Below are 27,422 nucleotides of genomic sequence, written 5' to 3'. Positions count from 1 at the left end.
GTTTTTAAAGAGAACAACTACTTGCAAAAAAGATATGATATTGTACACAACATTCAAAACACATATTTTTGGTACAAACAATGAATGAATAAAATGAATTGTTTGTCGTCTTCACAATTTCAAAGTTTGACTGCAAAATTTGATCACGAAAAAAGAAAATTTTGATATATATATATATATGAATGTACTTCAATCCTTTTATCATAAACTAACCATTATTGAAAATTAAAAGAATAATATGGAAAAGATTGGACCGTGGGTTGTGCGTTTGATACAAATTAGAGGCGTTTTGAGTAAATTTTACTAAATAATATTTTCTCTTCGACGGAGAAAAATACATGGGTTTTTAGATACTGCTGAATCAATAGAGCTATCTCGCTTATTCAGCATTTTTGCTCTCCAGATCGAGCCATTTGAGTTGTTTGAGCACATGAGCTTATTAATGTTCTAAACATGTTCTAGCTCATTTCTTCAATTACTCGTACTCGGTCAAAACATGAGCCGTTTTATTATACTTTGTTATTTTCTAAACATAATTATTTTAAATGTTTCTTTTTTTTACACATACAAAATTTTCTAATCTTATCATCGATAAAAAAAATCTTAGTACTCTAAAACTTCCAACAAATGCAATGCTAACAATCCCCATATGATCAATACATACAAGTTCCCATCTAATATAAAATTAAACTCAATTTTATTAAATTTAGTAGACGGGATCAAACACCGGGCCGGGCCAAAGTATGGGCCTAAAAGTTCTTGTCCAAACCCGTAATATGCGGGTTTGCGGGCCTATGTTATATATTATTTATACATTATTAAAAATACAAATTACAAATAATTGAAATAAACAAATACAATTGTTACATATTATACATAATTTAAAACACAAATTACAAATAATTCAAATAAACAAATACAAAATAATCAAATTATGTAACTAATTAGTGATTTGACAATCATCATCTTTATAATCTACCTCTTCTTCCTCCTCTTCAACATTAAAAATGGTAGACCGACCTTGATGCAATATAGAAAAAAAGTGTTAGCATGTGAAATAATCAAAATATGTAACTAATTAGACCAACTTAGCTCATTTTGGGCCGGGCCGGGCCAAACACCAATCCCAAACCTCGTCCCAACAAAATTCGGGCCACTTATTTTCTGCCCAAACCCGCCCATCGGGCCATATTTTTCAAACCCTCACTTTTTCGGGCCGGGCCGCCCATGATCAAGTCTAAAATTTAGCTATCTCAACAATTTATTTAATTTTAATATACAGTTATATCAGGTAGAGTTGATTTATATACTCCCCTATCTATCTCTTCATCCACGTGTCCATTGTCCAGCGTGGGCATATTTTCATATTTTCATATGCAAATGGGCCCCACTCTTCTCCTCCTTTCTTTAGCTCTTTTGCTGAAATGTAAATAGAGTTGTATTATATTCAACACTAGAGACTGGAATACTGGAATCAATTCTCTTCAGCATTTTCCTTTTCAATCCAACAGTTTTACAGAACCAGACCCAGATCCGGTCCTGGACCCGGACTAGACCCGAATTTTTCTCTACACCCAGAAGATGAAGAATGTTTAAAGGGTCGGTACAAAGATAAGCGTATCCACCCAGAAAATGCGAATGTTTAAAAGGAACTTTTCTCTTTGTTTTTCTCATCTTATTCTTCTTCCTGAACCTCGATTTTCTTCTTCTCTTCCTAATTCGTCTTTTCGATTCTCCTTTTCTTCTGGAATTTCTCCATTTCGTCTCTCCTCTTTTACTCATATTCCCTTCAATAGGATTCATTTTGCTTCAGGTTTGATTTCTTTGATTTCTTTATTGTTTCTTCCTTTTACCCTGTTCTTTGAATGTCACCGTTTCATTGAGTTTAATCTTGGATTATCTTATTATTGTTGCATTTCATCAAGGATTTTGACTTTCATCTTATTTTGTTGGGTCCAATACTGGGTTATCATATTATTGTTGCATTCTTTAAGGAATTTGACTTTCATCTTGTTTCATTGGGTTTAATACTGGTTTATCTAATTGTTGCATTTCATCAAGGAATTTGAATTTCATCTTGTGTTTTTGGGTTTTACACTGGGTTTTCTTATTACTGTTGCATTTCATCAAGGAATTTGAATTTCATCTTTTGTTTTTGGGTTTAACACTGGGTTATCTTAATATCGTTGCATTTCATCAAGAAATTTTAATTTCCCTATTTAATTGGGTTTAATATTGGGTTATCATTGTTACATTTCATCAAGGTAATTGAATTTCTCCTATTACATTGGTTTGGATCATAGCAATCGCCAAGGTTTATGGTCATAGAAGCAATTTGCCTATTACATTGGTTTGGATCGTAGTAATTATTTCCTGTCTTATTTTGTTAAAGAAACTTAGTGTCAATTGTCATATCACATTAATGATTTGCTGTCCTGACTGGATTTGAGTTTGACAAGATTTGAACTCCCAAGATTTGCCTTATTGAATAGTAGTATAAATCTTTTCCTAGGCAGTCACTAATAGTCTCAAACATCATCATAATTCATTCATAAAAATCTAGAATCCAAGATTGAGGATGAAAATATGAACTTATCATTAATCTCTCTAGCCTAAAAATTTGTGTTGGGCAAACTTTTCACTTTTCCACAAATCCTACCAAAATTCCCTTATTGTGTTTCATCATTTTATCTTTTTCTGTTACATATCCTACCAAATTTTATTTGTTACATTTATGTCCATGGACATATAAGGATTGATAGTCTTGTACAGATTTTAACTTGGTTTTATTTTGTTGGTTAAGTTGCTACTTGAAAGATTGCATTTGCTCAGTGAGGCTAGAAATATTGTTGGATTTGCGTTACAATCTTTAATACAGAGCCAGATTTTTTTATTTCATGTTTAACCTTCATGTCTTAGATCCATGGCCCAATTCACAAAATTGTGTGTTTTATTTATAGTTCCAAACTATGTTTCCACATTCAAGCTCATCTTTCTGTTTAAGACTTTCATATTTGGTTTTGTTCCCATTTAATTTATCCATTGTTATTTAACTATTCCTAATTACATTTAAGAGTGGGATTTTAAAAAATAGTTTTGAAGAACGATGTTAATTGTCAAGATGAATTTCTGATTCTCCCTTTTCATTTATGATGCTCTTGATTGTTTTGTATAGTTTTTGCTACATGAACTTCGAAATTGCTTTTATGTTCTGAATTCTAATGTTTATGGCTGACTTAATCCTTAGCATAGATGAGCAATGATTTCAATAATTTCAGAATGCTTTCTGTTCTGTATATGAGAGGGGCAATTTTGCATTCTTGAACTTTCTGCTTGGGGAAGTGAGAATGAAATGTTTTAGGAATAAATGTTACCCATAAGTTTTTTGGTCTCTTTTCAAGTTATAAATGCTTTTATCATATTATATTGCTTTTGGTCTGGCCACATTGTTTGGTATTGATTGGTCCTACATAATTATCAGGTTCTGGTAAGCTACACAATTCTTCAATGGATAGGAATGAGACTGCTGGAAAGTGCAAAAATGCACAAACTCAATGTGATGTTGGTCAGGATCCATGTATCTGGTCTTCCTCTTCAAGTGTAGACAACTATCCTATTGGGAAACAAATATTTTGCAACAGATCCTTGAACATGAAAAATATTGTTGCTGTTGGGTTTGACATGGACTATACATTAGCACAGTACAAGGCGGAGACATTTGAGTCACTTGCATATGAAGGGACCATTAAGAAGCTCGTCTTTGATTTAGGATATCCTCCTGAGGTTTGTCTAACTATTTTGATTGATATATTCATGAGAGGCAGATACTGATTTCCTTTTATTCATCCAATTTTTACCGAATTTTGATTTTTACTATTCAAAAATGTTATTACACTAGTCCATTAGCTTTGAAGAGAAATTGTGGATTTGTTGTTTCGTCTATAAGTTTGGACTTTTCAACTAGGTGACTAGTTTGTTTTTATAGTAATTCATAATTGGAGTATCTGATTTCATTGTTAGTGGCATATGATTTGGTGCTGATTGGTCACGAGTCTTCACTGGTACATTCAGTCTGATACTATTTTCCCTTTTTTAGTTCTTACACTTCTCACTTTATGTGAGCTATTTGAGAGAAGCATTACCAAAAAAAAAAAAGAAAATAGCTTGATGATTGCGGGGATCCAGGGGTCTCCCCATTTCTGTGGTCTCATAAATATTCCATTATCTCTTCATTGACTTCAAAGAAACTTCAGGGTTAATATCATAAAATTTCTGCACCAACTCCACCAAGTCCCTGATAATTCTAGCTAGTTACTTGGAAGAACATAAAAATAAAATAATTCAAATGACCCTATAAAGAAATAGTACATTGGAGCTATGTTACCGAATATGGCACATGTGTGCGCCATACCCCTGTTGACAAAAAAGGCACATGTCCATGTGGTGATTCGGTGAGATATCTTTTGATCTTATATTTTTATGTAAACAAGAAGTAACATTTGCTATCTTTTGGTATTGTTCCTTTCAAGTTCAAAGTAACACAATAGAAATTAAAATATAAAATTATTATTTTATTTTTTTTGTTGTTTGAAGTAAATAATAACTCATACAAGCATACTACTACATATTTATATAAAGATATAATTATTGTCATGTTCATGTTTGAATTTTGAACAATTTTCTTGGGTCCCTAGAGTTTAGGCATTGACTACCAAGTCTATCACGTGTTGAATATGGACACTTAGATCTTTCTAGGTAATTCAACTTTGGAGTTCGAAGCACCTTTTGACAATAGTTCTATATGTGGAAAAAGCACCTCTGGAATTCAAACCACCTTTTGACGATAGTTTGAAGCACCTTTCTTTGGCTGTTGTTGATCAATTTATTCATGTACGTCAAGAAAGGTTCATAATAAAGCAAATACTATAGCTTTTTTACATTGACGTTGTTTCGGATTGAAGATCTCTTTTACTGGATTTGATGTAACATTTTTATCTGAGTTTGTGAAAGAAAAGTAAAAAGATTTTAGGATTTCATGCTTTCTTTCGATGAAACGAGACAATGTCGTAGTTGTTTGTCAAGTGTTTTTTTTGAAACAACTTAAAAAATCTTGTGCATTATACATTGTGTTTAGTTGTAACTTCTACCCTAAGGTTAGTAGCTCCAGCAGACATTTTAAATCAAAATAAAGCAAATACTATAGGTTTCTGTACTCCCCAAAATTTGTAGTAAGACTAACATCTTCCTTTTTTTTGGTGTGACTCCTGTATTCTTTTCACTATGAGTTATTTGTTTCAGTTTTCATTATCTGTGTCTTACTCAAGCTATGTGTAGTGAATGGTAACATTATAACCTCAAATATCAATTCCGTGCAGTTATTGGATTGGTCTTTTGATTCAAAGTACATGGTTAGAGGGTTGGTTCTTGATAAAAAGCGAGGCAATATTTTGAAGGTAAATCACATAAGCCTCATTTTATTTTGTGGTATGTATTACACATTGAAATGGTAATTACATTATTGGGTTCAGATGGATCGACATAAGTATGTGAAAGTAGCATATCATGGTTTTCGAGAGATGTCTAAAGAAGAAAAAGTTGACACTTACGGGAACACTTTGACCAGAGATTCTTTTGATGAGCCTGACTATGCCCTCATCGATACACTTTTTTCCTTGGCAGAGGCCTACTTATTTGCACAACTTGTTGATTTCCAGGACAACAATCCTGGAAAGGTCCCTGCTGGAGCAGAGTAAGTAAAGTAATCGCAATTTTTGTTGAGAGTGTGTGTGTGCTTAATCAAGATGTACCATACAATTGTTTGATTTAAATGCTGCTGTTTATCCTGTTTATTGAAAAATATTCCTCATGCAGCTATGCTCGTATGTACAAGGATGTCAGATCTGCAGTTGATTTGTGTCATCGCGATGGGACTTTGAAACAGATGGTTGCCAAAGATCCTCAAAGGTAATACATTGTGGATTTATGGTATTTGTTTGAATAATTTGATAAGCTATTGATAATTTTTATGCCAGTTTTTTTCCCCCTGTAGTTCTAATTTTTAGTTAGTGGTATTTTTTCCCTTTGTGATTTTTTGGTATTTACAATTCACTCTTTTGAGTTACAAAGTTAAAATATGTTAACTACAAGCAGTACATTTAATATGCTTCTCAGGAACATAGGATAAACTGGACTGTCATTGTTTTTTGATAAATATTAGTGGTAATTTTTATCTGTTTGTCTGTTCTTTATGAAGCAGTCTGAACAACCAATCTACAATTAGTCAAGCATAGAGATAGTGTAACTCTGTCCCAAGGGTTTTATGGTATTTTGGGGTGTCCTTCAGTTCTTTTTTGTGGATGCTTCATAATGGTGGCTGTGGGTTGTCCTTCATATTACTATATGAGCCAAATAGGAATTGTTGAATTTCAATTTGAACAATAATTGTGGATATTCGCAATAGAAGTTATAAAAAATTGAAAGACCAGATACATTTTCTGCATTTTGATGTCGGCATGTCGCTTCTTTCTTTTGGTTTAAAGTTTTGACTTTTCATTTGTGGCTTTGCCCACCCTGTTACGTTATTTCAGGGAGCTGGAGTCAATGAACCCTTTTTATTTGTTATATTTGGGTACTGGAATCAATCAACACTTGTACACTTGGTATCGGAGTCACTGGAATCATTAGAAAAGGCTACAATGATATTGTCTTTTCTACTTTCTGCTTCGTCCTTTAAAACTTTTTAATTGGTTCTGTTTTTGTGCTGTGGTCTGAGTGGTGGTCAAGGACTAAGCCCTGGACCAAAGGATAATATTGAAGCCATTTTTTCCATAAAAGTATCATTGAATTTGGGTTGCTGGAAGGAACTTGTGCCGATGCTAAATTCCGTTTTGAAGTTCAGTCTGTTCACGAGATTCTTAAGTGCTAAAAACAACATTTTGCTTTTAAAAATTTGCTTTGCTTGCCGTCAATTAGATAAGAAACATTGTGAAAGGAATTTGATATTGACCCAACCAAACATTAAACTATTTAAGGGAAACAAGGTTATTAATTTCTGTTGCGGTGTTTACGTTCTGAAATTCGAGTGTTAGTCTTGAGATCTGATGATAGGTTGATACTTGGTAGTTGGCGGCTTGACACTTAAGTTTGTCATTTTTCTCGGATGATTTCTTTGTTATTTAATGTGGTAAGTGTTATTATTTTGCTGGTACTTCTGTGTTTTTAATTAATGTACTGTTTGTTTTTCATGAGTCTGTTACGGGTAATAGTCTATGTGATTGTGAATTGATTCCATGAGAAGATTGGATTCATGCTGACTATGTTCCGTCTCTCGTGTACCAGGTACATCAATGATGATGCTTCAATAGTACCTATGCTTGAAATGCTTAGAGATTCAGGTCGTTCAACCTTTTTGGTGACAAACAGGTAATAGTTGCTCCCAATAATAGGTAATCTTGCTGTGATGTTTCTGAAGTTTGCTTCTTCTGTTTTCTTGACATGAATTTAATACTTTTTCAGTTTATGGGACTATACCAATGTTGTGATGAATTTTCTATGTCAAAAAAGAACTGAAAATAGCAGTCCAGCTCTCAATTTTGATTGGTTAAAGTATTTTGATGTCATCATTACTGGCAGGTAAATTCCTTTACATTGTTTTATGTTTTCTTCGGCCTGTGAAATGAATGCATCTTTGTTTTGCTACTGTAGTGTCGAAACCATTATCATCATCATCTACAGAATCTTTGTTATGCGAGATCATGGAACGGTGGACTGAAAATCCATGTCAACTCCGCCGTTCCGAGTCAACTCAGCCGAATTTTGACACCATGCTGTGAGGGATGAAAGACGGAAAACCATACCTATAGTATTCGTTTGACTAGTTTGGTAGAGAAATGTCAAAACAATTGTGTAACCAGCTATTGCATCCAGTGGTGAAGATGGGGACTGGGAGGTAAAAAATTGTTTTGATGCTTTGTGTCAAGCTAAAGTGGCAATTGATCACCAAGGAGGGAATTTCAACAATCGTTGGAACTATTTTGGGTTCAAACTCTAGCACAAACTTGAATTTATTAAGGGTGTTGATGCAAAAAAAAAATATGCACATGAATGTGAAAATAACACTTAGAATTTTAGGAGTTTCAAGATTTTTCCACTCGACCTAGCATTTGAATCACGTCCGTGACTAATTTTGCACCAAGCAGAGATTAGTCGAAACTACACTGGGAAGAAAAATTTATTGGAAAGCAATGACAAAAGAAAATTGAATAAAAAAAAAAATAAAAAATGTCTTAACAGAATTCTAATGGCCCATGCATAGGTGAAAAGCAACTTTGTCCACATGAGCCTAGATTATACCAATTTTCTAATGGCCCAATTTAGAAAACGTTGGACAACACTTTATATCTAATTTCCAAGTGTATCCACTTCAATGGATTTTCTTCTAACAAGTTATGTGCTTCAGAAATTGATCCACTTCAATGGACAACACTTTATATCTCATTTATTCTTGTATTATTCTTTGAGTCTCCATAGCTAACAACTGATTACAGATGAAAGAAATATAATTAATCCTGGAATTTTGGATAGAAAGAAATATAATTAATCCTTATTTTGGATAGAAAGTAGATTAAGCATGCATTTAATCTACTTTTTCATTAGAAATATTACATTATTTCAATGTTTTAATGATTGGTTGTAGTGCGAAACCTGGATTTTTCCATGAAGGCAATCGCGCTAACCTTTTTGAGGTTGTTCCTGATTCTGGGATGCTTCTAAATACTGACAATGGCACACCTATGGCTCAAGTTAGTGACAGGCCTTTATTATATTTTTTGTTTTTGGCATCTTCTGGGAAGCTTATGTTGTGGACTTGTGGTACTTAATAATTTGAAATAATGCAGGTTGGAAGCACTGCGCTTCAATCACCACCACTAAAGGGACTAAAAAATGCATGCCGAGTTTTCCAGGTACATTTGATCAGTTTTCCATTATAATTAACATCGATTTGTAGGCCTAGCTATGGTGCATTGATCTGTTTGCATTTTTTTTTTGCAGGGTGGGAGTGTTGGTCATCTCCATAAACTGCTAAATATTGAGTCAAGTTCACAGGTGAGTTTCTAAAATGTCATTAATTCTCTTCTTTTTTTTTTTTTTTTTTTTTTATTTGTCTTTTCAAGTTTAGAAGAGCAAAGAATTGATAATCTGCTAAATAGGAAAAGGATTGTAGCCTAGTTTGCTTTTCTCTCCCTTTCAAAAAGCCTTTCCTCTTAATCCCCAGCCAATCCTAGTTGCTACCTGTCGGCTTCTGTTGGCAGCTGTTCTTTTCTATTTCTGGTTTTCTTTTGATTTACTCTTTGGCTCTTTCTAGTGTGTTCTCTTCTAGTTGCTTTCTGGTCAATCATTGCTGTAAACTGCAGTAAACTGAGTGTTATGGGATTAAAATCTTAGCATGTCTTTTATCAATTGTGTTTTTTGTGGTGAGTCATTTATTTGAAGATCCAGTACCTTGATTCTGAACCTACTCTTTTCCGGAATAGTGAGGAGGTTGAAGTTAGGAAATAAAGGGAATAGAAATAAAGGGAATAGTGAGGAGGTTGAGGTTGAAAGGCGCTTGTATTTTAAATGTGGACAAATAGAATATATGGTGAGCTCTCATATCTCTGTTCTATTTGTATTAGGTTCTTTATGTTGGAGACCACATCTATGGTGACATATTGCGTAGTAAAAAGGTCCTTGGTATGTGCATTTCATATTACGTGTTTTAATTTCTGAATAACTTACATTTCTTGACTTACAACAATAGTGTGAAAGTTAACTTGTCAAAGACTCAAAAACCTCCCTTTTCTCTGTTGAAATAAAGGGACAAGCTAGAATATAAGAGTACTCTTTGTGCTACCTAAAACTTTTTTGACTTACAACAATAGTGTGAAAGTTGTCTATACCAGCTCACTTGGAAGAGTTTCAGATTTGGGGATTTTCCAACTCTTTATTGCAAATGAATATCCCTTTACGGTTTGCTAAATTAACATTATTTAGGTACTATATTCTATCACAAGATAATCGAAAGAGTTTATTTTGTGATAGAATATAAGAGTACCCTAAATAATGTTCATTTACTATAAAGAGTTGGAAAATCTCTAATCCAAACTCATTCAATACACTTGGTTTCATGCCATTATCCTATAAATGATGCTTTAAAATGAAAGGCTAAACTAAATTCGTGGAAGAGATGTTGATTATTGTAGCAATAATTATGGTTTTAAAATGAAAGGCTAAACTGCTATATTTCTTTGCAGTAGTAGGCTTCTCAAAGATCAAAATCTACATTATGTTATGTTGCTTTGATTTTTGTGAAAATTCTCTTGGTATTAAGAAATTAGGATTGTCATATAACCTCCAATGATAGTACCAAAAGTACAATTTTTTTACTCATATCTTATTCTTTACGTACTTCCACTTTGTCTTAATTAGGGTGGAGAACTATGCTTGTTGTTCCTGAACTTGAGAGAGAAGTTCAACTTATATGGCTGCTTAGGGACTCTCGCAAGGTATGAAATCAAGAAATTTCATTAGTTTCTGTAAGTCTTGTTTTCGTATCAAGTTGTCTCATCATGAGATAGTTCAATCCATTTCTCAAATTGATCGCTTTAAGATTGGAAGTGATTACTTTAAGGTTATAAGTTAAGATGGTAAGTGATAGATTCACAATTTGCGCGGGGGTTCAATGAATTGGTTGATAATGTTTGTGTCTAGTGCATGTCCACTACGGTGAGAAGGAGAATATCATATTAATGTCCTGTAGGGTATTATTTGATCATTGAAAACCTCTCTTAGGACTCAACAGCCACGCTGTTGCTCTCCTTACCATGTTAGTTGCAAGAGTCCAACCTAGTGTAGGACTCGTATGCAAAGTCCTCCTATTTTGACTCAGTATTGTGTGCATTTTTTAGCCGTACTTTTGCTTGTTGTGTGGACCTAAGCCCTGAAACGTGCTAGTCTCGCATCCTTGTCAACAATAGACAAGTCTACATTCTTGATAGTAAATTGTGGTTAGGGGGATGAGGTGGTATGTTGCAAGTCTTTGAACCATAGATGATCATTTATTGCAAATGTCATGTAACTATGTGAGTAACATTTGTAAATTATTGTAGAACCTTTTAAACATGCGTAATTTAGTAAGCTTTTGATTACAACCATTGGTATTATAGATAGCAATTAGCTTTTGATACACTTCTAGAACTGTAACTCGTATCACTTAAAAATATTTCAAGTGTTGGAATAATTTTTCACTGTCTCAAATGCTAGTAACATTTTGTTGCCCGAGGATCTTTACAATAACAAGTGAAAGATGTTGGATAAAAAAGAGCAGTTTAGATGAGCAATGTACAAACAGAATGACATAATTAAGTTGTTGTCACCAGCTTGACTCTTTGCTAAGGATTTGGCATGGCCCCGTGTAGATTTCTATTAGTTGTTTGAAAATTAGCTTTCAGATATCAAACTATTGCAAAGCATTTGTATCACTTTTTGTGCCTCATTTTACTTTGTATTTCTTCATAATTATGACTGCAGCAACTTCAAGGATTGAGGTGTGATCGTGATCAGATTGAAGACAAACTACATCATGCACAGTGGTCTCTCAAGTAAGCATTTGTTATGCTCTGTAGGATTATATTTTCTTAACTTTTGTCTAAGATTATCATGAAAGCAAGTTATTTTTGGGTAGTATGTTCGTGCAGAGAATATAAAGACTACTATGCCATACATAATTTCGTGTTGAGTGTATTATTTGAACTAGTTGAGTTTGTGACGACTAAATCCAGACAGAGGTGATAAATTAGCTAACGAGATGCATTCGTGTTGAGTGTCTTGCACATATAAACTTCTTATATGTCTTATCCATTACCCACTTTCTATAAACACACATCTGTTGTCTACACGTGCTTCATTCAGCATATCGAAAAATTGTGATTCTGCTACTCTCGACTCTTTGTTACCCTTTATCCTTTGGCAGAGGTTGATGGAGAACGAGACTGTTTTCTTTCTGTTCTCTTAACTCTGAACCTTGTATCCTTTGTTAATTGTTACTTTAACTGTGAATCATTCAGATTTAAGGATCTCACCGTTGACACAAAGCAAAAGTTATTGACTGAGATTGACAGATTGGAGGTATGTTAACAGATTATTTTCCAGATTAATTATCAATATTGTTGCTTTTGGTCAAGCAACTTCATCTGTTAGTTAAACTTTTGGCAGAATATCATTTACAGCCCGTTTGGTAGTCGGTATTAAATGGTGAGAATGGTAATAAAAATTTAGTGTAATTTTGGTGTGAAAATCTCTTAAAAAGTTTGTGGCCATGCTTTTTGTACTTCAATCATCTCATTTTATTCACAAAATACATTCCAATGCATTTCCAATCAAAGTGGTGGTATTAGGTGGTAATGAAAAGTTATAAACAAAAAAACTTTTTTATTATCAACTTTTTAGTTACCATGGGAATGAAATGATACAATTCATGCAAATGTACACGATAAATCGTTCTCATTACCGTCATATAATACCAACAACCAAACGGGCCGTCATATAAATCGTTCTACTGGAATGCTCTTTTGCTCTTTGATACTTGGCTTCAGCCAATACACTTTGAGAGACGATGCCTAAATTAATGTGTTCATATTCATATTGTGAGTGACTCACATACGTCCTTATCTGTATTGGTATTGCCTCTTAGGAACAAAGGGAGCAGGTTCGACTTGGTCATCAACAACTCCTCTGTCAATGTCATCAAAAGGTCAGATTCCCATGGATGCCGATTTTTTTTTTTCCGCTTAACATTAATGCTGAATCAAAGTTTGCTTAAAACTATATGTGGTACTTCCCTTTGGACTGTTCCATGCTTGCTTGACAGGTCGTTTATGTGATGAGCCTATCTTATTTCAATATGTTATTTGACCCCCTGAAGCATTTCCATGTAAATTTCAGTTTCACAAGGTCTGGGGACAACTCATGAAGACTGGCTATCAGAATTCTCGCTTTGCTCATCAGGTAAACTTGCCATAATCTCCGAACTTTTCCATGTACATTCTCTCCGAACTTGCCATGACGACCAACCGACCAAGGTCATGCCTGAAACAGGAATTCATTTCAATTCTCTGAAATCAATTTAGAGTTGTAAACTCAAGAACCTGATCCAAACTTTGTCGTTTGGAAAATATCAAAATTTATTCTTTGCGCTTTCGAATTTCAATTGTTCTATTGAACTAAGGACTTGTTCTTTTATCTGTGTGTCTGCAGGTTGAGAGATTCGCCTGTCTTTATTCAAGTCAAGTGACGAACTTGAGTTTGTACTCTCCCGACAAGTACTATCGACCCAGTGAAGACTATATGCCCCATGAGTTTGGAATCCTTGAATTGTCTGGGAAATCTTCTTTGGAAGTAAACTAGCGAAATTGATCAACTGTATATAATCAATGAGTAGTCTGATGAGATAGGCATGAAAGTGAAGTGATCAACTGTATGTCTTCGCTTTCTCCACAGTAGCCAAATTATTCAACCCATATCTCACGAAGAAAACGTCTCACACAAGAATTATGATTTTGATATGTTAATAATCAATACTCAAAATATATCTGTTTTGAAGAAATAAAAAATGAGGCATTACAAGTGTCATTTACAAGTCTGAAAATGAAATAGAACAAAAAAAACAAAATCACAAATTCTTATGAAAGACAGTCTCTGTAAAAGATTATTTCTATTTGAGCCAGCCCATCATCTAATAGCACAATTATTTGAAATTCCTCAAATTCAATTCAAAGCGTTTAAAAAAAACTCAAAATTTTCAAGCTGAAGTCACCAACTCAGCAGCTCTTCCCTACTTTTCGGGCTCCTTATCTGGATTAATATTGAATATAGAACTTGCAAATACAACTTCAACTATAAATTAATAATTCTAAAGTTAAACCATATGACTATACAAAAGATTTCATCTAATCGTTTAGAAAAATGAACTGGATTTCTCCAATCTGCAAATATTCCGGTTTCAAAAATTTTAATATAAATGTTTGTTTATGATCTTGAATGAGGAAGAGCGTCGTGGAGGTTTCATTTGGTAGAATAGATGTCACTGTTCTGACCCTTTTTTGGCTATGTATTCATTCATCAATTCTGTCTGCACATCTCGAGGAACCGGAGAATGATCCTTATATTCCATTGTGAATTCACCTTTTCCCTGCATTTATGACAGAAAATGGGTGAGTTCACACAATCATAGACTATCGTCTGTTTCTCTTTAATAGCTATATCTTTTTCAAAAAGCTCTCACGTGAAAGGGAGAAGCGTGGCAGTTAAAAAAGAAACGGAAATAGAACACAAATAGCTGAAAACATTCACCTGTGTCATTGATCGTAAGTCTGTAGAATATCCGAACATCTTGTTCAGAGGAATCTGTAACGACATAAGAGATTTATCAGTAAATAATTGTCTTCCTTGATAGCATTGAACTCTTTTCCAAAACCCATAACAAATGTCACCTTCTTTCTATTAAAATACTACATGTATCATGTATAATGCCTTCTAATTCTTTTGATAAGGTAATCCAAATTAATTTTTCACTTTTTGTCACACTTCAGTTTCATATGATCAAAGAAGTATTATTCTTCTAACAAATCTGTTTCTGGTGGTTTCATATATCTAAAGACTTGGAATTTGAGATAGACATTCACTCCACTCAAATATAGACGTAAAGCCGCAACCACAGCCAAGAGAGGAAAGTTTCAGAATTGACTAAAAGAGTCAACCAATGCTACTCTACTAGCTCTAAGCTGACAAAATGTTTTCAAAGATAGTTAAATGCTGACATGAGTTAAATCAATCTTTCGTCACTCACACAGCTATTTTACACAATTGCTAAGAGACAATAACGACGTAATAGATGGAGTGACAGGAAAAATTGATACATTGAGCAACTGCAACAAGGCTAAGCTCACACAAGTTTTGAATCCTTTTTCACCTCGTAACAGTTGATAATAACTAACGAGACCCTTCAACAGAGAGCTTAAAAATGAATAACCAAACAAATAAACAGAGGGTTGAGCTATTTTTTTCGTGAGAAAACTTATACTTACATGTGCAACAATGACAGAATCATCACCATCCTGGTCGTTTCCAATAATCACACCCTTTCTCCTGTTAATAAGCAAAAAAAGTACATCAAACCACATAAATAGAGTACGATCTTCATAAGTTCTGAAAAGCATATTATAACCCCTTACTTGTTGATATCACCGGTTACAGAACCCTGAAACTCTGTTGGCACTTTGACCTCCACAAGCATTATTGGTTCTAATACCACAGGCTTTGCTTTGGTATAACACTGAAAGGAGAGTAAAAGGTAAACAAGCAAGATTAATAGTAAAAAAAATGCAAGCAAACACAAAAATTGGCCCTGTTTCAGTTGTACTAAAATGGCAGAGTTGTCATCGAGTCTCAAGAAACCATCCACACACGGGTCATTTAATGTTTGATGAAAGGATTTTGAGCTATGATTTAAATACAAAGACTGTTTGACTTATTCAGGAAACTTTTTATGGTACCACTACTCCTTTAAAAATTCATAAGACACCCTTCACATTTCTTAGCCTTACAAAATGCAACAAAGATATTATAAAAAAAAGATCTGCAGATTAGGATGAAAGAAAAAAAGACAAGGAAAGAACCTGTCTAAAGGCATATATAGAAGCCAACTTGAATGCTAGTTCACTAGAATCGACAGCGTGTGATGCACCATCTGTTAAACAAAAACGAATATACTCCACCGGATGACCGATAAGGGAACCCCTACACAAGGTTATACACCAGTTACGAGTCGACCTGAAGTATAATGCCAAGAGCAGAGCATAGGTTTGTATACAAAACCATGAAAAAAAGAATTTTGACTTACGAGTTTGCTGCTTCTCTAAATCCTTTCTCAATTGCTGGTATGAAGTTCGAAGGAATAGCTTGTCCTACAATCATGTTTTCAAATTCAAACTTATTGGCTGATCCCCGGGGAAGTGGTTCGATATAACTGTCAAAAATAGAAATCAAAGGCATAGTTGACATTAGCTCAAAGAATACAAACTAAAAAGTGTAGTTCCAAAGAAATATTATACAATATTTGACATGGATTTTTTTTCTCCTTTCCACCTGATTTGAGTTCTCAAAAAGGATATGGAAAGTAGAAAAAAACTTTACTGACATACTACAAATTGCTGGATCAAACATTCAAGATTCAAACTTTCCACTTCAAAATTCTGAGTAAAGAAAAAATAGTTTGTTCCTACCCACACACTCTTCCGTATTGCCCCTGACCTCCGCTTTGCTTCTTATGCAAATAATCGAATGCAGCACGTTGAGTAATAGCCTCCCTGAAATTAACACGAGGCTTTCCAGTTTGTGCTTCAACCTATAAAGCAAAAAGGTGAACTCATAATATTATACACTTGCTTACACTATACAGCATTCAAAGATCAAAAGCAACATTATCCTTAGTACCTTATATTCTCTTTTAATGCGCTCAACATAAATTGCTAAATGTAGTTCTCCCATTCCAGAAATAATCGTCTGCCCACTTTCTGGATCCAATCCAACACGAAACGTCGGATCTTCTTTTTGAAAACGGTTCAATGCTTTTGAAAACTGTCAAGAGCACACACCTCAGTAAAGCAAGGATACAGATTAGTTTACTATAATTGACAGGCCTCATAAAATTACTCACTTGCCCACCAGAGTCCTTGGACACCGGTGAAACAGCCAATGACATTACAGGCTCAGGAACATTCATAGAAGTCATGGTGTACTTGACTGTTCCATCAGTGAAAGTGTCACCTAGTAACATGAATAGTTCAAACAGTAGTAAGCATTCTTTGCAGGAAATCGGCAAAAAAGTAAACCAGAAAGAGGAAGAGAAATTTAGATTTTTTGAATATTATTTGATATTCTTCGGTTAAGTCAGTTTCCCACTTTCAACAATGTTTCAAACAAGTGAAAGACTTCTTTTTGGGAATGATTTAGCAGCAAAATGATGTAAAGGACTGAATCCCACTCTTTATATCTCAAATCAGCAATTTAGTACCAAACTCACCAGAGTTTTCAGCCATTCAACAACAAAAGATAAGATAACTCAATTAGAACGTGTTCTTTTTACCATTTTACACAGCCTACATGAAGTTATTAACCCTTATCAACTCTTGTCTAAACTGATTGGCATTTCTTTATCTCTTATCTATACTAATCAGAACTTGTATAAAACTAAGTTGGACACAACTCTAAAACTGTGAACTAACTTATGTAATGTTATTCATCTCAAAATAAGACAAACAGCAGAATCTTTCTAGCACATTCTCAGAGGATATACAAACCTGTAGCACAATCAACTCCAAAGACAGCAACAATTTGTCCAGCATGTGCCTCTTGAATGTCCTGTAGCATAAAATACTTCCAAGTGAATTGGCTAGAGAAGGAAATGCCACAATCGATTTCTTCATATGACTAGGTACTAGGTAGTACAGACAATACTAAATATGCATTTCATTCCATGTTCTTGACATTTTCTGTAGCTATGGGAGTGGGAAAAGGTAAAAAACTGAGGAGAATGGAAAAAACACTATCAAGAAAGAATGACGTGTAAAGATCAATATGGTACACTCCAATTGGAAAGTTTAAAGAGCATTATTGGATGGAGATAATAATTGGCATGTAAGCATCAATCAAAGAAAAAAAAAATTCTATGTAAAATAATGCAAGAATAAATGAAGGGTAAAAACAAGAACTGACCTCCATCTCATTAGAATGCATCCGTACAAGGCGAGGAACCTATCAATATTTCCAAAAAAGTGAAAATCAGGTGGACTTTTTTATCTACTCGACGATAGACATCTAAAGCATGCATCAACTCTCAAATCTCAAAAATGAAAGTGACACCACAATTTCCGTATGCAAATAATAATTCAACGACAAGGAAACCCGTACAGTTACCATTTCAAACATCACCGATATGAACACAACCAACACTAAGGGAAACCTGACAAAAGCTCATAAAATTTCTGAACAGTGATCTAAATAACACCCAGAGAAAGAAGAAAAAAATCTTCAAAAATCTGCACATGGCTTCTCAATCTTGCATACTCAACTCCAAGAAGTTCGTACTCACATTCATGCGGAACTGGTCATGGCCATGGGGATTGGTACCCATTTGAAATAATTAAATGGTGAAACACTTGATGTGGGCATCAACAGTTTGCAACCAATTCTAAAAAAAAAATAAGTCCAAAAATTTATTTTAAAATAATAGACCTACAGACACATGCCAGAGCAGCAAGCAGATTCAAAATGCTGACACAGTCAACCATGTCTTTAAAAATAAGGATCAAAAATTATAAGTGACACAGTAAGTGAGGTTTTTGGACTTCAGAGTTGCAGTTTTCTAAAATTAACATTTTAATCATTGTGTTATTTCCTCCATACATTGAGATGCTATGAGGTTGGATATAAGTATGAAAATTAGTGACATAGACTGCTGATCCCAGAAAACGGCAATAAGAAAGCCATACAGTAAGTGAGGTTTGAAGCATATACATAACGGTTTAAATGATGTTTATTGTACAATGCGCTTTTAAAAATTTTCATCGTGTTATTTTGGAAGTATTCCCACGATTTTAGCCCACAATAAAATGTCAAACTGGCAGATCCAGGAACATATGCAAAATATCCATTCATACTCATGCAGAGCGAAACCAATTGCCGGATAGTGAGTTTTGTTTTATTTTATTATTCCTTTTTGTGAAGAGAAAACAAAACCAAAAGAAAAGAATCTCATCCATCAAAGAAAATATGATGAGACATAAACAACAGGCTCAATCGCAGCAGGGAAACAGCAATACTGAAGCTGATAGAAAACATTGTAATTACTGCCACAGATTCTAGAAGACAGTTAGAAAGAGCCTCAAGTACACACAAAGGGGAAGTGAAATAACAAAAAAAGGCTGGCATTTCAGGCAAGGAAAAGTTTTTTATGAGGGGAATTCAAAAAAAGATGATGAGTGCACTACAGAGTACTGGTGAAAAATCAATCAATAAAAAAAGAGGACACCAGGTGCAATCGCAAATATTCATTCAAGCCTGGAGTTTGAGCTTAGAAATGCAATAAGCAATATTCTTATAGTAGATGAAGGATGGAATAACGGTGTGCATCAACTTCAAATGCATGTTAGTTTTTCCTCTAAAACAAAGTTTTTCCGATATTCCACCAAAATCAGCAATAGCCACCATGCACAGCAAAGAAACGGGACAAACATCTTACATACTATTCACAACACTTGCTCCAAAAATGCCAAAAGAAAACACCAATCAAGATATACATACCTTAAGTTTCTTGCCAGTATTGATATTATGAATAAATTCCCCTTTCTTAATGACACCCTCATATATTCTGCACAAATTCAAGTAGACATCCTTAAAAGTTGAAATAATGAATCAAGTAATATGTTTAGTGGGGTCAAAGTGAAATCACAAACAGTCAAATTTATAAGAAAATACACGAATATTTTAAATGTTTCATAGAAAATTTCCAAACTTGAGTTGTAAGTGGGGTCAAGTAACCCCGAATTTTCAATGTTGCTCCGTACTGGTTGAAAGTCTAAGTTTAGAAGATGCAATGTCCAGTGAGGTTTTCCGCCAAGACTAATGGGTTATTACCAGCACATATCAATGTTGATCATTATGTGTAACTTGATGCATAACAATTAACAAGCATCACAAATGATAACTTCTTCCATAGCCAAACTAGCATCACGGATCACCACTTCTTCAATAACAAAACTAGCATCAATAAAATTTTAAGAAACGCGTTTTTGTACCTCAAATACGTCAATTGGCCAAATCGTCCTTCTTCCAATTTAAATGCCAGTGCTACAAGAGGTCCTGTTGGAGACCCAGATATCAATACCTAAACAGTAAACTTAATTAGGATTTAGGAGTGATATAAGTACTTCAAATCTAATAGATAAGTTAAGCTGCACAGTTACCTTTTCTTCATTGTTGTTTTGATCCAAAGCATAATTGCTGACTTCAGTTGGACAAGGCAAATAATCCAGAACTCCATCAAGAAGTGGCTGAACACCCTGTAATTCAAGAAAAGCAAATATGAATAGAACAGACAAGAGAATAGCAATTGGAAAAACAGAGCAACAGCAACTTAAAAAAACTACAATATCCCCATTTCCACTAGGGTGACTCCCCGAAGTTTTGAGGAGGGAAACTTGGATCGAATGTACACAACCTTATCCCTTGTCGTTAGCCAGAGGCTATTTTTAGTTAAATCCTTGACTGCAAATACTGCTTAATATCTCACATAAATGAAAACTACACACGGTATAATATTGTGTTACCCTGACACAGACCTTTTTGCATGTGGTTCTGACATGACACAAGGTGCACAGGATACTCAAAAACCAAACACGGCGCACATCTTTCAACCCTTTGAAGTATTGACTCAATAATTAGATGAAAATTGTAGATAATTTCATATCCTAGGCGTAGATCGAAAGCCCTAGATTTGTCGTTAAGCCATATTTAGAAAACAATTGATCCCAAAAATATAGGGCTTTTAATCATTGTGAATGAGAAGAGTGAATTTACTTTTGATTTCCATTGTTTTCAGATTTGGTTACAGCTTGAAAGTGTGATTGCGAAAAATAAAGTAGCCAACAGCGTCAAGGATGAGCTTTATGAAGTAGAAAAGTCCATGATACTTCTCTTTTCCTCTTACTCCCTCCTATTCACCCTAAGTGTCTCATTTCTTAATTCATTCAACTCACCCTAAATGTCACATATTTTTTAGATATGTTAACTTTACCAATTTACTCTTACTAAACTTAACATTTTCACACTTTTACACTTACTAACCTCACTTTATCACAATGAAAATTTAAAAACACTAAACTTTTTCTCTTTCATATGTTGTCCCATTTGACCACCTAAAAAATGGTGAAAAATCAAAAGAGAGAATGAGACACTTAGGGTGAATAGGAGGGAGTACCTTTTTTCCTTTTAATTTACAAATCACACCTTACATTTTAATCTTCCTCCACTAGAATTTCTCATTTGAAATAGCAATTCACCCTTCTAACGCTTTTTTAATATTTTTTTTACTTCACCTGCTATTATAAATTCTCAACACTTGACATATCGTACCCCGTTTCTAGAAAGGTAATCAAGGCACTCACCAGACCGTATCTCTATGTCATGTTTCCTAAGATGGCATGTGAAACTATGCCACATAGACACAAACCCGAAGTGTCGAACTGATAATGCTTGAATCATCTTAGGCACAAGGACATAGTCTGAAAATTGGACACGTATATGACACTTTTGGTTTTGTCTCTATTAGCGCATGTAAAACAGAAACACTCACAGCTTTTCAAAGAATGAACAGGAAAAGAAAGGGATGGGAGAGGGAACGGGAAAGGGAGGAATATATATTTCCCTTCATCTGTATATATTTGGAATACGAGGTTTTTATTTTTCTTCCTAGAAAGCTTGTCCTTTCGGAAATGACCACATTAAGAATTGCCATAAGGTCCACCAATGGACTTCATCATGCCAAAAGACGAGAAGAAAACATGTAATGAATCCCAGTTTAGTAAAAAAGAAAAAAAGAAGAGAAAAAGCGTTTCAAATACAATGACAGGAATATCCAATTACATTCCAATACAACTCAATATTAACAGCAATTAAACAGGGTGAAAAGGCAACTTTCAACATACCTTGTTCTTAAAAGCACTACCCATAAATACAGGAACAAATTTTCGTGCAACAGTAGCCCTGCGTATTGCTTCCTACTCACAAAACAAAAAAAAAAGAAAGATCATGAACTCATGCTTCATGAAAGATAAGTATTAGCACATTGCAACACGACAAGGAAGAAAGTCAAAAACACAGCACAATGGATTTTCATTGTAGATCTGAAATGGATTGAATATTTTAAATTAATAATCTTCCCTCCACTACAAGATACCAACATGAAAATGACTAAGTTCACAAACAATAGAGCATACAGCATACCACAAACCAATTATTTTGGTACCATAAAAATAACAAAGTAACTGCATACCACAAACCCAAGGGGAGGGATGTTTGAGCAGAACCCACGGATCAGGAATCAGCACAAAGACTTCCGTCACCATAACCTGCTCACCCCTCCCGACCACCAAAGTCACAAGACAGTTAGGTACAAAAGTACCCATCAAGTTGAAAACTGAAAGTCTGAAACTTTGTTCTGAAATTCTGCAATCTGTCATTTCTCTTAGATTTAATATGGAAAAACTATTTCATCACCCAAAAAAATGAAAAAGGAGAAGGAAAATAACTAGCACTTTTGACTTGGAACATATAGGAAAAAATCTAACAGCCTCAGATTAGTGTACCTACAAAACTCTAATATTTCTCTTTTCTTTTTTTAAAAACCTTTGCTGATTTGGAAACAAATATTTACTTCTACTTCAATGAGAATAATGCTTCCACTATAACAAAGTAACGATAGTGATCACGGCATAAAGTACAAAGAGGGGCTGAAGTATCAAACAATATTGCTCTAACTCCATTTTTAGTTTGTCCATGTTACTATAGCTAAAATCACTGAGGAGGAAGAAAAGATGATGTCGTATGGAAGTAGATGGTAAGAAGAGAGAAAGAAAATTAAGATAAATAAGTAGTATCATCGAGTACAGAACTAAAGGTAAAATGGACAAAAGTGTGAAAAAATGAAAGATTCTAAAGTGGAAAAACATATATAGTAGCAACTCAATAACTACAGCTTTTATCGATGAAAGCTAACAATCATTGATCCTTTCTACACTTTGAGGCCAGATCATTAGGATTTAACACAAAATTACCTCAAGAACAGAGGAAGATATTGGTTCATCAGCTAGAAACAACTCAGCCAGTTGATCATCAACCTCAGAAACTGTCTCTATTAGCTCACGGCGCTTTTCTGCCACTAAAGCTTCCATATCTGCAGGAACTTCAGCACTGACAATTTGTTCTCTGAAAAATAAGCATTGATTACATAAGAAGCCTGTTAACTGATGAGTTGCAGACTGCATAAAAGCACAAAATACACACCCATTTGATCCATGAAAAAAATAAGCTTTCATTTGCACCAGGTCCACAAGACCTTGGAATTCTTCTTCTAGCCCAATAGGTACTTGTACTGCAGCACTGTGATGCCGTAGCTTTGACCTGGCCTGTGAGGGAGAAATCTCATCAGCAGTATATTTCAATCAAAAGGAGCAATATGGTTAAATATTTCGAGATGCATGAAGCTTATGCAAGAGGAACTATAAAGTATATAGGAACTAACACCACCTTCTTTAATCTTTTCGAGACAACATCATCAGTTTCAAAGCAGCAAGTCTTTTAATCTCACAACACTGGGTATCCATACAGAAACTAAGATACTGTTTGTGCCATTCATCTTATATATGGGTAAATAACATTTGTTGATATCATATTGTTGATATCATCACAAAAGGAAAAAAAAGGACCATAACTATTAAAAAAAATTAAACAAAGCGCGAATGTATTTTTTAGTGTTGCTCCTTCTCTTGCTTTAAATAGTTTTAATACTACCCCCGTATGGAATTAATTGCTACACGTGTACAGTAACTACTATTCATCAATTCATATTGTTTTACATTTGATTCATCGTGTATCAAGAAAAACATTGTCAAATAGGATATTACTTGATCGTCTCAATGCATATTTTCATTATATTAATTTTTGTAATTGTTATTAATGCACAATTAAGATATTAAAGATCAAAATAGAACATTGGATAGCGTGGAAACTAGAAGTGTAGCAACTAACTCCAAACAGATAAAATGTAATATTAAATAGGTATAACATCATGGTATAGGACATGCAAACAAGTGAAACTAGCATAGCAACCAACCTAACACTCCTAATGCATGACTCCTAGATTATGAGGTTTTGCAAGATTTCTTCTGAAGCCTAATAAGAATGCTTTATCTATTTACTCAAACTTTCTACACAAAGATTCTATTTGTACGCCAAAAGGCCATCAAAGTTCTGAAAAGTGTGAGGCTAATCGAATCTCACTAGAACCAGCATACATCGCTTTATTTTCGTCTAGGTGCAAATAGGAAAATTTTAACACTAAAATAGGTTCCAAATTAGAGACAAATGTGTTCTCTGTTTTTAAATCAACTTCGTTACATCTTTTCATATAGATCAACAATGCCAAAGCCTAAATCCCAATTGTATGGGTCATCTAAACGTTAGTTAATTTCTCTATTGTATGATGTATATTATAAATTACGTAAAGAACACAAGTTAATTGTACTGGTAATTAAATATAGCTACCAAACACAGATAACAAAAGATGTAAAATTGCTAATAAACAACTGAGAAAAAAGGAGGAAAGAGATAAGATAGAAGATTATCACATGCGAACATGGGGCAGATAATAAAAATGAGAAGCTTAGAAATTAGATAAGGGAAGAGAGCAAAGAAAAGCTGATCAAGGAGAATCAAGAAAGAAATAAAACAGCAAAAACAACAAGGCCCAAGCCTTAATCTAGAAAGAAATGAAGAATCCAAAAGAAGAAGAAATGAAAAACAAAGAAGAACATGAAAAAATAGAAATGAAGAAGACAGTAACTCATGGTGGCAATTGGCAAATGGCAAACTTTTAGGCAAAACTTCTCTTTATCCATTTTATCTCTCTCTCCCTCTTTAAAAAACCAAAGGTAGTCAAAATTACAGCTACTGTTCCACCATGTGATAAGAATCTATAGTCCCAACTCCTATAAGGTGTAGAGTTGGGGAAATCCCCAAAAGCACAAAAGAAAAAGTGCACACCTTCATGCACTTTGTGTATCTCGCTTCGCCCAGTCTAAGAAAGGTGTTTTTTTCAAATGCCTACCAGCGTCGCCATCTGAGGCAAGCTTTTTACAACTAAGATCAAGATATATAAATTTATATGGAAAAGCTATCACAAATATATCACCTATATAGCTCTGGTGGCTAACGATCTAGTAGAGTGAATATGGTCGTTTCCCCCAATATTCTATTAATCAATTTTCTTTGTAACAATACACATAGATATGTTGCAAAGCTATAAACTGTGATTTATCAACGCTTATGTGTACTGAGTTCAAATTTGACCTGCAGCTCTAAAAGGAGAATCTCCAGAGCACTCATACTCCATTCATTCCACATTATTTGTCAACTTCTCAAAGTTTTCTTGATCAGTTTTACATAAAATATATATCACTTAAATAGAAACGCATTGTCAAAAGTCTGGTTACAACACCAATTAAGTATTTGCATATGATACTATACAGCTTAATAAGCATGCATCCAACACCATAAGTCCTTAACCACTGCGATCATTGAATGTGACTTAAGAAAGTTGTAGAAAATGATGACTAACAGTATAGAAAGCTGGAAATAATAGAGTACTCTAAAAGATTACAAGGGTTCTGCTTTTAAAGAAGGAAAAACCAGGTTGACAGTTGTACTTTTTTTCAAGGGGTATGCAATGCAGCACTCTCAAATGGATATATAAACATTACCCACTCAGTTTTCTTGATTGTACTAGTATGATAAGATCCCTTTTTTCCTCTTAACTAACTTCTTGACCATTTTTGCTGAGACAATTTTCTAATCAACTCTAATTCCCACAATGTACCTCTATAATCAGTTCCTTACAGAATTGCAATTCTATATGAAATAATTAGAGATATATCACACCTGGTTAAGGACTTTCCATGGATCAGCTCCCATTCGGTCTAACTTGTTGATAAATGCAACTCTAGGAACTTCGTACCTTCTCATTTGCCGATCAACAGTTATTGATTGACTTTGAACCCCACCAACACTGCAAAGGACGAGAATAGCACCATCTAGGACACGCAAGGCGCGCTCTACTTCAATGGTGAAATCGACATGACCTGGAGTGTCAATGATGTTGACCTGTAATACACAGTTAAAGTAAGATTATTCTCTTTAATAACTGAGATATAACGACGAAATCAGCAATCACATAAGAAGAACAACTATTGCTAATTGTCGGATAATCAAAAATAAATCGAACAATTGTCAAAAAAAAAAACGAGACATCATATCAATATATGACGAAAAATAATGAAATGAAAAAGAAAAGTGGGATTCATGAGCTAGAGTACAAGCAAAGGAACATATCTCAATCATGTCCACTTCCAAAATACACGCAAGCAACACACTTCGTGCCACTCACAGAGATAGCGAATTGAAATCAACAATATACCTGGTAACCTTTCCAATTGCAATAAGTGGCAGCAGACTGAATAGTAATCCCCTTTTCTCTCTCCAAATCCATAGAATCCATCTTCGCACCAACACCATCTCGACCTCTAACTTCATGGATCTCATGAATTCGTCCAGTATAATAAAGAATCCTCTCCGTCAACGTAGTCTTTCCAGAATCAATATGTGCAGATATTCCGATGTTTCGAACTTTCGATAGTGATTCCTGCCACATAGAAGCTTTATCATCTTTAACACGGGCGGCACTACCAGCAGAGAAAAGTCGAAAACGGCGATTTAGGAAGAATGGAGATCCAGATGCATGGGATTGAGATTGAGATGATGAGAAGAGAGTGTATAGTAAGCGAGAAGCTGTGGTTCTAGCAGATCTCGCCATTGTTGAAGGTTGAAATAAAGATGAGCGACGACTCAACCCTTTCCAACAGGCAAGGGTTTAAGTTTAATAACCCCTTAGCTTGATTTTTGGCGTTAAATAAACCCTACTTTTATTACTCGCTTCAGTTATTTTTTATTTGTTAACTTTTAAGTTTATCCATTTTTAAGTGAGAAAATTTTCAATTTAATTTTTAAAGTATATACTGAAAATAAAATCTATTCATTTGAGATCTTCTTAGATTGGGTTTGACGTAAAGTTTTTTAATATATAATTTTTATAATTTTTTATAATGCGTATTTTGAGATATTAAGGCTTAAAATTTATTAAAAAATATGTGCAAAAGGTAAAGTGGACAAATAAAAAGGAACGGATGGATTATTATTATTATTATTATTATTATTATTATTATTATTATATTATTATTATTATTATTATTATTATTATTATTTTAATAATTTATTATCTTGAGTATGTTTTTGTTCTTGTTTACTTTTGGCACAGTTTTTAAAGTTAAACCTTAATATCTCTAAATAGTCATCATAAAAAATTATAAAATTACATAGTAAAAGAGTATACATTAAGATGAATCTAATATCTCACATGGATATATTTTATCATCTATATATGTCTTAAAAATCTTAATCATTTTCTTTTTCCAAAATAGAATATTTTAAACAGAAAG

At 34.1% G+C, this 27,422-nt stretch overlaps 2 protein-coding genes across 2 annotated transcripts; one reads left to right on the top strand and one right to left on the bottom strand.

Annotated features, from left to right (window-relative positions):
* The first annotated feature begins 1,438 nt into the window (after positions 1-1,438).
* Positions 1,439-13,668, top strand: LOC130811504 (uncharacterized). Its single transcript, XM_057677828.1, has 17 exons — positions 1,439-1,813; positions 3,482-3,783; positions 5,376-5,453; positions 5,529-5,749; positions 5,872-5,964; positions 7,339-7,422; positions 7,516-7,632; positions 8,696-8,801; positions 8,898-8,963; positions 9,052-9,105; positions 9,675-9,732; positions 10,468-10,544; positions 11,569-11,639; positions 12,105-12,165; positions 12,731-12,790; positions 12,982-13,044; positions 13,294-13,668. Exons 1-17 carry the CDS (start codon positions 1,633-1,635, stop codon positions 13,441-13,443), a joined length of 1,842 nt encoding a protein of 613 aa, XP_057533811.1. The 5' UTR covers positions 1,439-1,632; the 3' UTR covers positions 13,444-13,668.
* LOC130811503 (elongation factor G-1, mitochondrial) lies at positions 13,594-26,821 on the bottom strand. The gene is made up of 19 exons (XM_057677827.1): positions 26,345-26,821; positions 25,810-26,031; positions 23,158-23,279; positions 22,929-23,079; positions 21,801-21,872; positions 20,061-20,156; positions 19,893-19,981; positions 19,399-19,465; positions 17,812-17,850; positions 17,397-17,457; positions 16,754-16,863; positions 16,531-16,674; positions 16,320-16,441; positions 15,938-16,063; positions 15,714-15,834; positions 15,270-15,370; positions 15,123-15,183; positions 14,389-14,442; positions 13,594-14,227 (listed from the first exon to the last, which is right to left on the bottom strand). The coding sequence occupies exons 1-19, from the start codon at positions 26,738-26,740 to the stop codon at positions 14,120-14,122; spliced, it is 2,262 nt and encodes a 753-aa protein (XP_057533810.1). The 5' UTR covers positions 26,741-26,821; the 3' UTR covers positions 13,594-14,119.
* Between the last annotated feature and the right edge of the window lie 601 nt (positions 26,822-27,422).

Source organism: Amaranthus tricolor, chromosome 4, assembly GCF_026212465.1.
Source record: "Amaranthus tricolor cultivar Red isolate AtriRed21 chromosome 4, ASM2621246v1, whole genome shotgun sequence".
NCBI lineage: Eukaryota > Viridiplantae > Streptophyta > Magnoliopsida > Caryophyllales > Amaranthaceae > Amaranthus > Amaranthus tricolor.
Note: the sequence above shows the minus strand (reverse complement) of the source record. Positions and strands in the feature narration are given on the sequence as shown.